Genomic DNA, 13,662 nt, shown 5'->3' on the forward strand with positions numbered 1-13,662 from the left:
TGCGTACCGGCCTGGTATAGCGATCCGGCCTTGCCAGCCGTGCTTGTTAGGAACGTTTCACATGAAAGCATCAGTAGTCTAAAGAAGCGCATGAGAAAGAGCGTTGCTCTGAGCTATGATATCGTCGTGGTTGAGCTCTCTGCATATGGAGGAACGAGTGTTGCATCGTGGCGTGAGCCGAGACACAAGCGTTGCAGCTTGTCTGCATGGGCTATCTTGACTGCTCCAACGTCGTTCTTCGGCTGAAAAGGCGGTTTTCTATATAAGATCTATGAAGACTCGGTCTTCAGGCTCCAGTGAGTCCCAAGTCATCGAAACAGAAATTGCATCTATCCCCATTAGCATCGCTCCAAAACAAGTCTTTCACGAAGCCTTCTCAAAGCTAAAGCCTTTCTAGAACAGGTTTGTACTTTCAGAGCAATGAGCAATAGAATTACAGCTGACCCAGAAAAGATAAGCTAAGCGACATCACTCGTCTCATAGCAACATGGCCGCATCAACTATCCCTGAGCCAGTGCTGAACGAGAAGTGCAGCAATTGCAACAAAAACAACATATCCGGGGCTAAGACCTGCGAGTTCTGTGGGAAGGCATTGACCGGGGGCCGCTAAGAGCGAACTTCATGGCAACTGCGCGAAGCGATGTACCCGGTGATATGTGGAGAAGACGGTCGGTGCGATAAGTACGAGTACTAAACAAGTCTGTCATTATCAAAAAGAAGCTAGAGCTTTCAGTAATTGCTACGGTCACTTTAGTCGTTCCATTCGAAAAATGATGTGGCCACGTCAAGAAAGCCAATCTCCATCAGACTAGCTTGCATCCGTGATTTCCATTCTTTCCTATACTCTGCGTCCTTGTAATCCGACGCGGAAGTGTCCAAGTCCATGGATCCACTCACACAGAATTTTGTCTTTATCCACTCTCGAGGGACGAAGCCCGCGCATTCCCAGTCAATGATTCCGAAGGTCTCTGTTTCGAGGTTGACGAGGATATTTCCTGGGACGAGATCGCAGTGATAGAAGCAGAGAGTAGAACACTCCATTCCGATTTCGCGGGAGTTTGTCGCAAGAATTGAAGGTGCAAAATTTCCAGCTTGGTGGCTCTTGAGAAGGTATAGTTCGGGCAGGTGACCCCCGTCGACACCACTTATTTCTTTCCCGTGGAATTTCGCAAGAGCAAAACATAGATCTGTGACATTGCGTACGCATTTGGACTTGAGGTCCTCATTCATTCGTGGCCAAGCTTCGTGCAAAGTTATTCCAGGCACCTTGCTCATCGCAAGATAGTACCGCCCGTCCCATTCGCCATGGAAGAGAACGCTTGGTGTATCGCAGTTTTCGGGTAACATGTCTTTGATCGCGTTAAGCGTGTCATGTTCTCTTGTCACCTGAGGCGAATGTGGAATTACGAGCTTTAGGAAAGCATCTCCAATATTCCAGATGATGTGGCGGGAATTCTTGCCAGCCTCATGGACGACTGGGAAGTTGCAATGAGCTTTCCCTGACTGAATGACTTCTGACGTTTCGGTGACGCAGTAGTATGATCCTGCACCATCACTCCAGGAGCAGCCGTTCGGGTTTGGTCCCCGTGAGAGAATGAGCTTGTCGCCGATAACCCAGCGATCGTCGTCCAGCGTGCGCATGAACTCTTGTATCAAGCGTTCGAGCATCCTTTGGTAGCAAGATATCACGAATGGAGGATCTGAAAATGTGAAGTTCAAAAGTCTTGTAAGAGACAGCATATATAGCTTAGTCAAGTCACAACAGGGGTCTCAGAGTTGTGGCCCTGGCGCCCAGTCCCGCGCCCCTGCAGCACGTTTCAGACTATTTAGAGCACGGGTGACGCCGCAAGCTGCATCCAATAGCAATATCGGCGGTAAATTACGCCAAACATCTGAGTGCACGAACCCTTACGTCTATAGATAGGTATCGAAAGGACACCGCCTTATCCTGAAAGTATCCTGGCGCAAGCACTTCTGTGGGGCAATAGACGAACCGAATACATGCAACATACCCGAGTAAAACGTCCACTTAATGGCTCTGGATGCTAACAGTTAGAGAGTTTGCAAGCCGTCGTCGTGCTTAGAGCTACGCTGCCTTTGCCCTCCAAAGTCACTCTGGTCTTAGTGTGCTTTGACAATGGTCTCAGAATAGTTATAGAGCAGAAACATGCTGTACTGTATTGTAGCGGCTCAAGCATAGTTACTGTGCTGCGTGAGCGTCAAAGAATGCTACACGGTGATCCAAAGGCACGGAGTAGACAAAAAAAAGCCGCGCGAGCCCGGTGTTAGGTCTGTTGACCTAAGTGACTACCGTCACGTGAGTATAAGTCAGGTGACTAAGAAGTCGGGTTGGTACTCGGTGGAGAGGGCACGAAGTGCAGAGGCAAAGATACAGTGAACAAGCAGTCACTATGAACAATGAGTTGAACGCAAGAGTACCAGTGGTCTTCTTGGGTTCCTATATACCAAAGAGATTCGTACTGTAGTTACAGTGATCAGTGTGATCGGTGTGATCAGTGTCGCTGAGCAACTGATCACTGAGCACCTCGTCACGTGTCTTTGGTGTGCTCAGTGTGGTTGTTCAGGACGTCGCGCTGAGCAGTTTCAGCCGCATCCTGAAGTTTGGTGGCCTCAGGCCACTCAAACCCGTGTTCGTAACACCCGGCAGATCAATGACACGATTTAGGATGCTGGAACCAGCGTCACACATAGATCTAATATACACATTCTGGTGACATGACAAGCGGGAACTAACAAACTTCCAGCACTTTTCATGATGCTGTTGTGCTGAATCTATACTTACGTTGGACTTCTTGGATCCAGCAAAATGTTAGTAATCTACCTTGTGCATTCCCGGCTCTTATTCCGGGGCGTCATTACAGGACATTCTCTCGATGTTTTCAGAAGTTAGGTGAGGCTTTCAGGTACATTATGACATGCATGTTGTATGTCGCCGAGCGGGGCCGCTCTACCGCACGCGGTGCGTAAAGGCGAAATTTGATTGACTCGGTAAACCCAAGTTACTGGAAAAGGGATTTCAGGAACGAGATTAGTGATCCAGCATCACGTGCCCTGCGCTTGGGCAAGCGGGAAGGGCCGTGCGATTCCCACGCGGAAGAGGCTTTTACCGGCCAACGACGCTTTTATGTCTAGTCTTCATGCTATCTCTCATATAAACATCGGACTGGGACAGATGCATAAGCGGAAGAGACTAGGGAATTGAGCTGTCCCAGTGTGTCTGGGCGATGCTGCGCTGTGCCAGACACAATCGGGAAAAGACCATGTCATCCCACTGTATCACAAGCGTTACGCGAAAACCAGGAGAGGATTCCTGATTCCCGAATTCAGGATCACGTGCTGTGGATGTCACCGCCCCGGATGTTGCCGCACTTTCCCAGGCACGGGCGGGTGAGAACCGTGTTTTCGAAGTCCCCCATTCTCACCTTCGTTCTCAATTGCAGGATCCCAGCGTGTTGTCGTCTGTACACTGCGTGAACTTCTGGCAGACTCTCCTTGGGCTATTATACAATCGATAAGCGCGAGCTCGCTTCAAGATTGTAGCTTCCAGATAAATAACGGAACATCATCGACCCCGGGTCGAAAGTCCAGCATTCGGGAATCACGAATCATTACTCAAGGAGGCAATTTTGCAACTAGGAAGTATGGATCAGGAAATAGGAATGGAGGAAAGAACAGAAGCAAGCTGGCCGGATGCTATTTTTAAACATCTCTAGCACGCGTTCTGGCACGTGAGATCACAACTTTACAAGTTAACCATTTTGCGATCTCACACGGGCCAGCCATAGGTCAAATGGCGCATGGCGCATACAGATGGTATTCGATAGAACAGGTCGTGCCAGAGCCAATTTGCAGGGTGGATTGCTGTCCCTCTTCTTCTATACCAAGGCATCCACATCTTGTAAAATCGGTTCTTTGCGGCTTCTTAGCCCTCTTGAGCTTCTCGAAACATGGTAATTGCTCGAGGACACTGTGCCCAGTGGTCTGCTGCTCACATTATCGCCCGCCTCGCAATGTGTCAGATAGCTCGGAAGTGAGAGCGTGATCGTAGGGCATGTTTCTTCGCATGCAAACCTCTACCGTATCTCTGCTCGTACGTTCGGTGCCGGCCGAATTGTGATCTAGCTTGCCCAAGAGAGTGTCTCCGTTGGCTCTTGGTCATACTAGCAACTCGCGATGAAAGCCAAGGTCTATATAACAGAGCGAAGGCGGTCCAGCTCCAGCGATTCAAAATACAGCGAAAAGCTCTCGAGAACGGCATTGAAAAGCGGTTAGGCTTGCACTTTATGGCCTGCAGATTCCCAAGTATGAAATGGACGCCGAGGTCTTGACGTGTTTGCCTAGAGTAACACAGAGTCTAAGTCGGTGTAAATGAGACATACTCAGATGTGAACGTATGACGTAGGTCTGAGGCCATAGTAAGTCTCCGTTTCCGGCTGAACCAGACCAGAGTCCGCTAGCACAGCTTGACTATGGGTGCGATTGTCGATTTGAAGCGAGTCCGGATCCACAGGAGTACCGTTATGATACGTGGCCGAACCCTCTAAACTGAAAATGCGGATCAAAGCCTGATCAATATGGGGGCCTGATAAATGGAGCGACTCGGAGTTGAGATTCGATGCTAGAGTTTCGGCAGTTTGGCGCGCGTCAACCTCCAGCATTAAGATGTACTTTCTAACGTGCTTTCGCGTCTCAGCCTGAGCAGGGTCGGCTTCAAAGAGAAGCTGTCGTGTCCAGAAGAGAAGATCACTTCGTAGCCTGCCGGCTATCTCGCGTACGGCCACATCGGATTTTGTGCCGCAGCTTATCTCGATATGCAAGAGGTGGGCTGCAGGGGCTACTTCTCGAGTTAGTCCGAGGTTTCCAACTTCTCTCTTCCCAGTCAGGTAGCTGGCTCACATACGCGGAATACGACAGGCGTCAGAGTGAAAGTATTGCTCTTCCAAGATCAGATCTGCTTCGACGTAGGTCTTAGGAGCGAAGAGAGCGCGAATGGCAGGCCATGATAAATTAGGCGAGGCCAGCCTGCTCTCAAAGCTGTCGAAGCGCCAGGTCGTATCGATATGGAGGAGGGTTAAGATGAGGTCCCCCTGCAGGTTATCACGGTGGTTGGCAGCGGCAGGCAGCTGAGGCGTCGTGCCGGCACTGCTCTCATCGAGGTCCGATGACTGACGACGAGACCAGGGCGCGTTGATGGCGCGCTTCTCGATTGTAGAGGGCTGGTCGCTATATCGGCAAAGGAAGACGGCGGCATAGAGAGCGTTGCCTGCGTGGACGTACAGCTGTACATCGCGCAGAAGCCGGAGCGTGTCGGGTTCGTATGCAAAAACCTGCGCCACGTAGCCGCCAGCGGAGAATCGCAACGCCATTCGTGATCGAGATCTGTGCCGACTCCAGACTGCTGAGTGCACGTGTGGACTGCGTGCGGTGGAGCTGAGCTTGATCGACGATGCTGCACGGGGTCATGGGATTCTTAAAAGTCCGTGATGAGTTCGCAATTGCTGGGCTGATCGGGTGTTCTCGACTGTAAGTGGAACCGCTGATGGTGCAAGCGTTCGCCAGCTACGGGGCAGATCGGGAAGCAGCTCCGTCGCGTTCCTGTCACGTGCTCATCTCGTGAGGCGTTCTCAGAAGTAGTGATCAGGTGCGGTATTATACGAACCGACCCAGACCACTATCTCTACCATCTAATGTTTGACTCCTAGGAGCTTGGTAACGCTTCCCGCGAGTTTGAACGCAATCGTTATTACTGAGACGTCGGATTGAAGTGCAGACCTTACAACTATACCTCTCAACTAGCATCGGCTTTTGGGATCTTGATGATGCTTCTCGCATTCTTAACGCATCTATTGCCAATGAGACGTCAGCCCGCTCGGTTTTAAGGTAAGCTCAAATCTAAGTGTTTCTGAGAAAATCAATCTATCAGCCGAAAGGAGCGTGGATTTTACGATATATCTACAGTAAGAGTCTTGGACCCAGATGTTCAATTTTCTCCATCTCCTCCCGTGTTTCCGCTACCAATCTGGCAAGACCGGCCGTCTGCATCGGCTTCGTGAGATACTTGCTCACGCCAGCATTGTAAGCATTGTTCCGTGAGTCCTTATTCGTGACACCGGTCAGAGCGGCGATGACCGTCTCCGATAACCTCTGCTTGCGTACAATCTCCCGAATCTTGGCGCTGGACTCGAAGCTGTCCATGACCGGCATGGACATGTCCATTAGAAGGAGGAAATACTGCCTTGGGTTGACTTTATACATTTGAAATGCTTCGAGACCGTTCGAAGCACAGTCGTGCTGCAAGCATTGCTTCCTCATGAGAGCTATTAGGAGCTAGGGGACGCGTTAGAATGCCAGCAAAATAAATGCCATAGTAGACTGACTCTCATGTTATCCAATAACAACGACAACATTCTGGAGCTCGTCCAAAGCCAGAATGACGATTAATACTAACAGATTTCGGACGGGATGCCGGCCCTTCATACCCTGCTCCTAGAATTGTCTTTAGGATGCGTTCCCTTACCCACGTCATGTTTCATTACAAGATGAGGGTATACCCACATCATTACCGGCAGTACCGGCAAGAGAGGTCTCAAGCTAGTGGCCGTGCTTAACGCCCTTCTAATCAATTGTCCGGCACAGGCGATGCCTTGCTCAATTCCAACTTCCACTTCCCGATGACTTCTTTAACAGTTTTGAGCCCAGCGGGCTTAGTGATGTACTCATCCGTACCAGCATTTTCCGCTGCTCGACGATCCTTGTCACTCACCAGGCCCGTCAGCGCCACGATTTGTGAGCGCTTACCGTCGCTTCTCGAGCCCTCTATGCGACGAATCGCGGATGTCGCCTCAAAGCCGCTGATTTTAGGCATGCTCTGTTCGAGATTTTAGCGTGGTTCCAGCGCACACAGGGATATCTTGCCGGACGAAATACCAGGTCCATGAAGACGATATCGAAGGCATCTTTACTGCCAACAGCCTTCTCATACAGATCAATAGCTTGTTGGCCTCCGGTGGCCTGGGCGTAGTTGGCTGCATCGATGCCACATTTCTTTACGAACATGGTAAGCATCTTCAAATTTACATTGTCTAGGATGCTGTCAGCTTGATGATTCTTGCGTTTTTAGGAATTGCAATCGCCATACTGTCATCAACAAGAAGTATCTTGGGTTGAGTGGGCGGCTTTGATCCATCATCGTCATTTTCTTCTTGATCTTGCTCACCCGTCCCCTGTTTTGTTTTTCCGACTTGTTCGACTGGCACTCGATGACTCTTCTCCTTTTCGGCTGGCGCTTCGCTTGAATCATTGGTTTGTGAAGTTTTGCGCGGGTCGCTTGTCTGATCATCGACGCCTGAGAAATGCTTCGCTATGCTTGCTTCGGGCTCGTCTCCTAGAAGTTTGTTTTGAGCTGATGGTGGCTTTGTTTCGTCTGTACTGCGTGTGGAATTGGAGTCGTACTTGGAGTCTTGACGTGCGTCCTGGGCAGGTTTAACTGTACGGACTGGGAGCCTAGCACCAGAGCTTTCGCAATGGTGATCAATTTGTTCGACGCCGGCCGATAGACCAGACTGCAAGCCACTGCCGTCGCTCGCGGCCAGCAAGCGGTCATTGCTTGGGTTGACCTCGTCGGGGTTAGAGGTCCTTTCCTTATGAAAATTGTTCCTGCTAGGTATGATCTGAGGGAAGAAGAGCGTCACTGCCTTCCACAGCTTCGAGGGCAAGATTGAACCAGTAATTATTGCATCAGCGACCTTCGAAGCAGCATCAATTTTTCTTGCATCATACTCAGAATTCTTGCCAACATCTGCACAGACGGCCACCTTCTTAACATTCGCGAAGGCTTCTCCTGAAGACTCCTGGAACGACTCCAGGTCGGGATGCGCAATGAACACAAGATCTGGAAACCCTTGATCTGATCCTTGGTGCCAGATCGTAATCTTGGGCTGGAACCAAGCTTCAAGAGTGGATGCCAGAGATCCGTGAAGAAGACGCACTGACCGCTCGCCGCGTTTGTCGTCTTGACCAAACCACTTGGGAAAATAGACGCTAGCTTTGAGGGTAGGGAGTTCGCTCATGTCGCAAACGGGCATTGGCGGTATTACAGCTGTTCCTGGATGGTAGCCGTCCTCGAGCTTTTGTTCGACACCCGCAATTAGATTGGGCAATGGCAAAATGATCGCAGCCTTACTACCCAACGTCTCATCTGTCTCAAATACCACGTTGCCTTTGAGTTGTTCGACGTTCCGCTTCACTAGAGATAGCCCCAGGCCCATGCCGCTGTCTACAGGTTCCTGCTGCGAGAAAGGTACGAACAGGCTGTGCTTCATGAAATCCTCCGAGAAGCCTCGACCAGAGTCAATAACATCCAAGTAACAGTAGTTGCGGTCCAGTCTCAAGGACGAGCGGACACAGTATCTGCTTTGCGAGAATTTGATGGCATTACTCAAGAGATTCTCGAGTATGATGCGAAATGCGGAATGTCTCCCAATCTGACAGTTGTCCGTGCTGTGGGCATCGAATATGATTATAGAGAAATCATCTTCCTGGTTGTTTGCCAAGTTTCTTCCGTCGTCATGAATGTTGTCTTGGTGATTCAGATCGGCTTTGCGCTCGATGGATGAGGACAAGATGGTGTCGGAGAGCCGCATCCGCTTCGCAACGTCCTCCACAACTTCCTCGCAGAGATCCACCAGGCTTGTGTCACCCGACGTGGGCAATTTTTCGCCTATTTTCTTGCCGATTTGTACAACATGTCCCTGGTTTTGGACTTTAACCTGGTGCGGTGCAGAGCCATCATTGGACAAATAGAGAGGCTGGTATATAGGCACAGCTGCAGCCTGACTCTGGACTCCGGAATGCAGTAAGATCTTGTCAATGGTTTCCAGAAGTTGTGTGGCACCAAATCTCGTTCATTGTCAGCCGAAACTCTATTTCTTTTCAGGGCAAGACAACACACCTTGCGTCGACCAACATCTCTCGCAGCTGGGGGCTACAGTGGGTAGTAGCAAGGGCAAGATCCAGATTCCCGAGAATGTTGTGAAGCGGCGACCGAGTCTCGTGGCTGATAGACCCAATGAAATCAGACTTTACCCGATTGAGCAACCGGGATTCTATTCTTAAAATTATCGACATTGTTGCCATGCAAAATGAAGACATAGCGTTGAGATCAGTCTCGGGTCGGAAGACGCGGTCGTCGCCAAGGACCCAGCCCACACAGAGCGCTGTGTTACGATTGCGAACAGCGTCCCAAAGGGGTGTGAAGATGATCTGACGTGCGTGGGAAAAAGACCGGTTGAGTGATGCATTGGTCGCCGCGTCCAGCACTCTTGTATCGTAGCTGATGGCTCCAACAAAGATGGGCACATCTCCTGAATCATCAACGTGTAGTACGCCGCCGTTTGGGAAAGCCTCGAGTATCTTGGACACCGCTTTGGCATCCAAAGGAACAACCATGTCTATGCCGGGATCAAGCTTGCCCATGATGACTGAATCCTTGGGAATAGTATTTTCATCTAGAAAGTGCAGAGTAGAGTGTCGAGTAGAAGGTGATAACTCCTGAAAGATAAGACCAGATAGATCGAGAAATTCATGGAGCCGTTCCCCCGCAGCCCTGTACACATCAGTTATTTCTGTCGGTCCTCTCGCCACGGTAGCATAGTCTCGAGATTCCTGCAATTGATTGTGTTCGTACGCCTGATCATTGAGTAATGCTGAGAGGGCTTCGTTATGCCTCTCGGCACGTTTGCCCTCCAGCGCCTGCACGGCTTGAACTAGTTGTCTCATGACATGCTTCGTAGTCTGGTAAAGGTACTGCTGCTGAGGTTCACTGAGATTATCCCTGGCTGGAGTTTTGCTCATTGCAAACACCGTCCCGATGTTAAGGCCGTCAGGGCTTGCGATAGGCATGCCAACATAATGTCGAAAATCAGCCGTCGTCCCGTTGACATATGGCAAATTCTGCGTGCGCTGAGCCTTTCCCAAGTCTAGTTCTTCGTAAAATGCCGGTGCGCCCGGTTGATGCTCAAGTATGATCGTGCGCTCGCAGAGTCCGCCATGATGGCTAATTGAATCGCATCCATACCATTGAGCAGACTCGAGCGAGATTCCGGCATCATTGATATTATCGCCAGTGGCTCCAGACAAGAAATACTGCGTATGCTCATCTAGGAGTGATATCATGACCTGCAGTAATTAGCAAGCGGGCCAGGGTGAGTGCAATCTGAATTCCTACAATATCTGCATCCAGTTGCTTGACCACGCCTTTGAGTAAGGCTGCCAATGCCGGATCGGCAGTCTCAATTTTCCCATGAAGCAATGCCGAAGCGCAATCTTCTTTCCCGGAGTCAGAGCCATCTGGACTATACTGGACCATAGAAGGCCTGACCTGACAATACTTCCTAACTTGCCACACACGCCGGCGGTGCGCAATGGTGGCCTTGTTCTCGTCAGATGGTTCATCCTTGCGCTTCCGCGTCTCCTGGCTCGGATCCATCTTGTCGTGGCAATATTCGACCTCAGCAGCACAAGTGAATTTCGTCTGTCATGCGGGCTAGCTGTGGCTTTTCGCTAATAGAAGGAAAGTATCGCAAGGTCTTTATGCGCTGAAGGGAGAGAGAAAAAAAAAAGAGATGTTGTCTGAGGTATCTTACCCCAGAAAACCCCATCGCCACCTTGTGGCTTACCGAAACATGGCTCAAACAGCCTGGAAATTTGCAAGAACTCCGGAAGTCGCGGAGTCGGTGATTCTTCCGATTGGTCAGGGCTTTGTCATATTAGGGTAAGGGTTAGTATTGTTTCTCCAGCTGTTCCAGGTGAACTCCTTGCAATGATTTCAAACCATTGCACTAACAGGTTTCTACGCGAATTGAGTAGTAGACAAGTGCATTCAGTCCTCAGGTACATGTAGCGTCTACTGTCGGGGACTTGCTTTTAGTACGATATGCGATACATCTTACATCCCGGGCATCAGCAAATTGATAAAGGACTGCATGTGACTTCTGAGATGAACGCTTTTAGAGATCGTGGTAACGTACTACGTTGATCATACACTCCCTGCCGTGGTACCAAGCTGGCATCGTCATTCGAATACCAAAATGTCCATCGCGATAGTTATCAATCTCCCTCATGCTCTCGCGATCCCCGAAAATCCACGCATAAGTTAGCTTACAATAAACAGAAAATGACAAAGCATCCTACCCAGCAATTCACATACAGAGAGGACATACAATCAGGCTGAAGGAGAGCCTCTTGTAAGTCGTCTCGGAGTATTTCTGGTCTGTCAAGACTTCTAAAAGGGAGTGGCTAAGATCCCAATCTCCATCAACACTTTTCTATTTCGATCTAGCATATCAATTCCCCTCAGTTCTTGAGGCATTTGAAGCCCTTTCAGCTATATTCTCTGCGCCAGTATACGTTGCAAAGGGGCTTGACGACAACGAAGTATACCATGTTAACGGTGGTGTTGGACCTCGTATTCTAGCTGCTCACGCTTCTCACGCTGTACTAATACACGGCTGCTCAACAAACATTTTTCAGCCCCTCGATCAGTGAGGTGAGATCTTCGCTTGACTCTCTTTGACTGGATCATGCAAATGACGCGGCGGCTTCCTAGAAGCAAGGATCACCCGTGGCTCCTTGTGAATTTGTTCGCTCCTTAAGTTGCAGCTCCTGCAATGACAAGAATTTTGACAATGTCTTCCCAGCCTCTCATTTGCGCGACATTCAGCGCGCTCCTATAATCCCCTCTCAAACTGACATCTGCTCCATAGCTGAGCAACACTTGGATAGAGAACATGCGCGTTGCAGAGTGGCTTAGAACAATTGAAGCCCCAAACCATCGTTCTTGATGAGAATCCCACATTCCGAGGAAGAGAAGGCTTCGGAGTCCTGGAAAGATGTCTTGGATGACACGCTCGCCTCTTTTCCTCGAACGTAGCTTCTTTGCTGCGCGCTTACTCGACGGCGTTGTGGTTTGCTCGGATCCGGATCCTGCTGACTCCCCTGCACTAGTGGATGACAAGGAGTCATTATCAACCAACTCGTCTTCGTCAGAGGCTTTACCATCGCTATTGAAATGCCACACTTGCCATCGGGATAGCGGCGTCGTAGACTTCTGAGAACCTTCTCTGAGAATTCTGCTTCTTGCATCGCCTCGCGAACTCGGGCTTCGATGTCGGTAGAATATGCTGAGCCTAAGACAACGCTGTGCTTCGGTGGCTCTGTAAACTTGATTTCCGGAGCTGATCTTTTCTCCTGGCGAGACACTCGTTGTGGATGGGTGCCAGCGTCAGACATTTGGGAGGTATCTGCATCTGTCTCCGTTCATGTCTGTGAAAGTCCTTGCGTGCCGTTGATAGGGTGAGCCAGGGGAACTATTGTTCATTTTCGGGGAGCCTTATCTCTCACGCCTCCTAGGATCTTTGGAAACATTGTGTCCAGCTTGGCTCCAGCCTCGATAAGGATGGCCACGATTTCTTTTCTGTTCCTCATAGAGGCAGCCTGCAGCGCACCTCCGTAAGCACCTTCAGTCAATGTTACATCTGCTCCGAAGTCTAGTAGCAACTGCACGATCTCTTGCCAGCCAGCGAATGCGGCAGCTTGTAACGCACTGTGGTAGTACCCGCCTACGACGTTTGCATTGGCCCCGTATAGCAGCAGCATCTTCGCAACCGCTGCATGGCCACGGAGACATGCTGCTTGTAGAGCGCAGCCGTAAGGACCACATCTTGCGTCCATATCCGCCCCAAAAGATAGCAGCAACGCAACCGTCTCATTGTTGCCGCAGTAGCACGCGGCTTGCAGCGCTGTCCTGAAATGGCCTCCTCTTTCATTGGGATCGGCTCCCTCCCGAATCAACGCTTGCGCCGACTTCTCATCGCCTTCGTAGCAGGCAAACTGAAGCTTGTTGCCAAAGTATTGCTCTGCAAAATCCAAATTTCTCATGGCCTTTAGTGCCGTTCATAAAGGATTTCGTGGTATCGTGACAGCGGAGCGGGGATGTCTCGTCTGACCACTACGGCTTTGCAAGAGGCTGGTCCTGGTAGCGAGCGTGTTGTACAGTCGATGAAGGCAGATTCCTCAAGGCTACATGCCAAATTGGACATAATGGTCTTACTGTGGCTCGATCAGTCAAACCAAACTTTTGGCTTGGCCATTTGGACAGCCACGGTATACTTACTTAACGAAAACCCGCAATGCTGACCTAGGCTTGCAAGCAGGAAGAGTACAGGTGTGGCTCGGTCTGCCTTGCGCGCTGCTGGGGTCAGCCTCTTTGCCCTCGCTCGACAGCTTTGACGGGCGGCGGATCTTGACTTTCAGGGATTCCACTACCAGGTCAGTTGCTGACACCAGTCGCACTAAGTTACCTCTTGTTGCACGCCAAGGCATGTGAGGCCTGATGGCCTCAGGGTCCCGAGTAATATCCGATGAACTACGAAACAGCGCGGTCGCGGAGCCCAACCCGAATCTAATACAACGATTATCTATATACAGTAGGCAATGGCCTTGCAATGCGCCATGGTCCATGCGGCATCGTTCGATCGGGCCCAAGACGTGCCACAAGGCTATAACGTTACAGGAACTAGTGTTGTATGATGAGATAGGCTTCCAGGGTTGCGGCGCCAACACAGGTAACGTCCATCCACCCGT

General features: G+C 50.4%; 4 protein-coding genes across 4 annotated transcripts; all 4 read right to left on the bottom strand.

Moving 5' to 3' along the window:
- Positions 1-750: 750 nt before the first annotated feature.
- WHR41_07785 (uncharacterized protein) lies at positions 751-1,668 on the bottom strand (the record flags this gene model as incomplete). The annotated part of the gene is made up of 1 exon (XM_069376389.1): positions 751-1,668. The coding sequence occupies one exon, from the start codon at positions 1,666-1,668 to the stop codon at positions 751-753; it is 918 nt and encodes a 305-aa protein (XP_069226725.1).
- A 2,013-nt stretch (positions 1,669-3,681) lies between these two features.
- WHR41_07786 (uncharacterized protein) lies at positions 3,682-5,521 on the bottom strand. Its single transcript, XM_069376390.1, has 2 exons — positions 4,922-5,521; positions 3,682-4,855 (listed from the first exon to the last, which is right to left on the bottom strand). The coding sequence occupies exons 1-2, from the start codon at positions 5,385-5,387 to the stop codon at positions 4,401-4,403; spliced, it is 921 nt and encodes a 306-aa protein (XP_069226726.1). The 5' UTR covers positions 5,388-5,521; the 3' UTR covers positions 3,682-4,400.
- A 1,013-nt stretch (positions 5,522-6,534) lies between these two features.
- Positions 6,535-10,194, bottom strand: WHR41_07787 (uncharacterized protein; the record flags this gene model as incomplete). Its single annotated transcript, XM_069376391.1, has 4 exons — positions 6,535-6,889; positions 6,949-7,103; positions 7,160-8,919; positions 8,972-10,194. The coding sequence occupies 4 exons, from the start codon at positions 10,192-10,194 to the stop codon at positions 6,641-6,643; spliced, it is 3,387 nt and encodes a 1,128-aa protein (XP_069226727.1). The 3' UTR covers positions 6,535-6,640.
- A 2,199-nt stretch (positions 10,195-12,393) lies between these two features.
- WHR41_07788 (uncharacterized protein) lies at positions 12,394-12,957 on the bottom strand (the record flags this gene model as incomplete). Its single annotated transcript, XM_069376392.1, has 1 exon — positions 12,394-12,957. One exon carries the CDS (start codon positions 12,955-12,957, stop codon positions 12,394-12,396), a length of 564 nt encoding a protein of 187 aa, XP_069226722.1.
- Between the last annotated feature and the right edge of the window lie 705 nt (positions 12,958-13,662).

This window comes from Cladosporium halotolerans, assembly GCF_011745625.1.
Source record: "Cladosporium halotolerans strain TM138-S3 chromosome Unknown Sca33, whole genome shotgun sequence".
In the NCBI taxonomy this organism is placed as follows: domain Eukaryota; kingdom Fungi; phylum Ascomycota; class Dothideomycetes; order Cladosporiales; family Cladosporiaceae; genus Cladosporium; species Cladosporium halotolerans.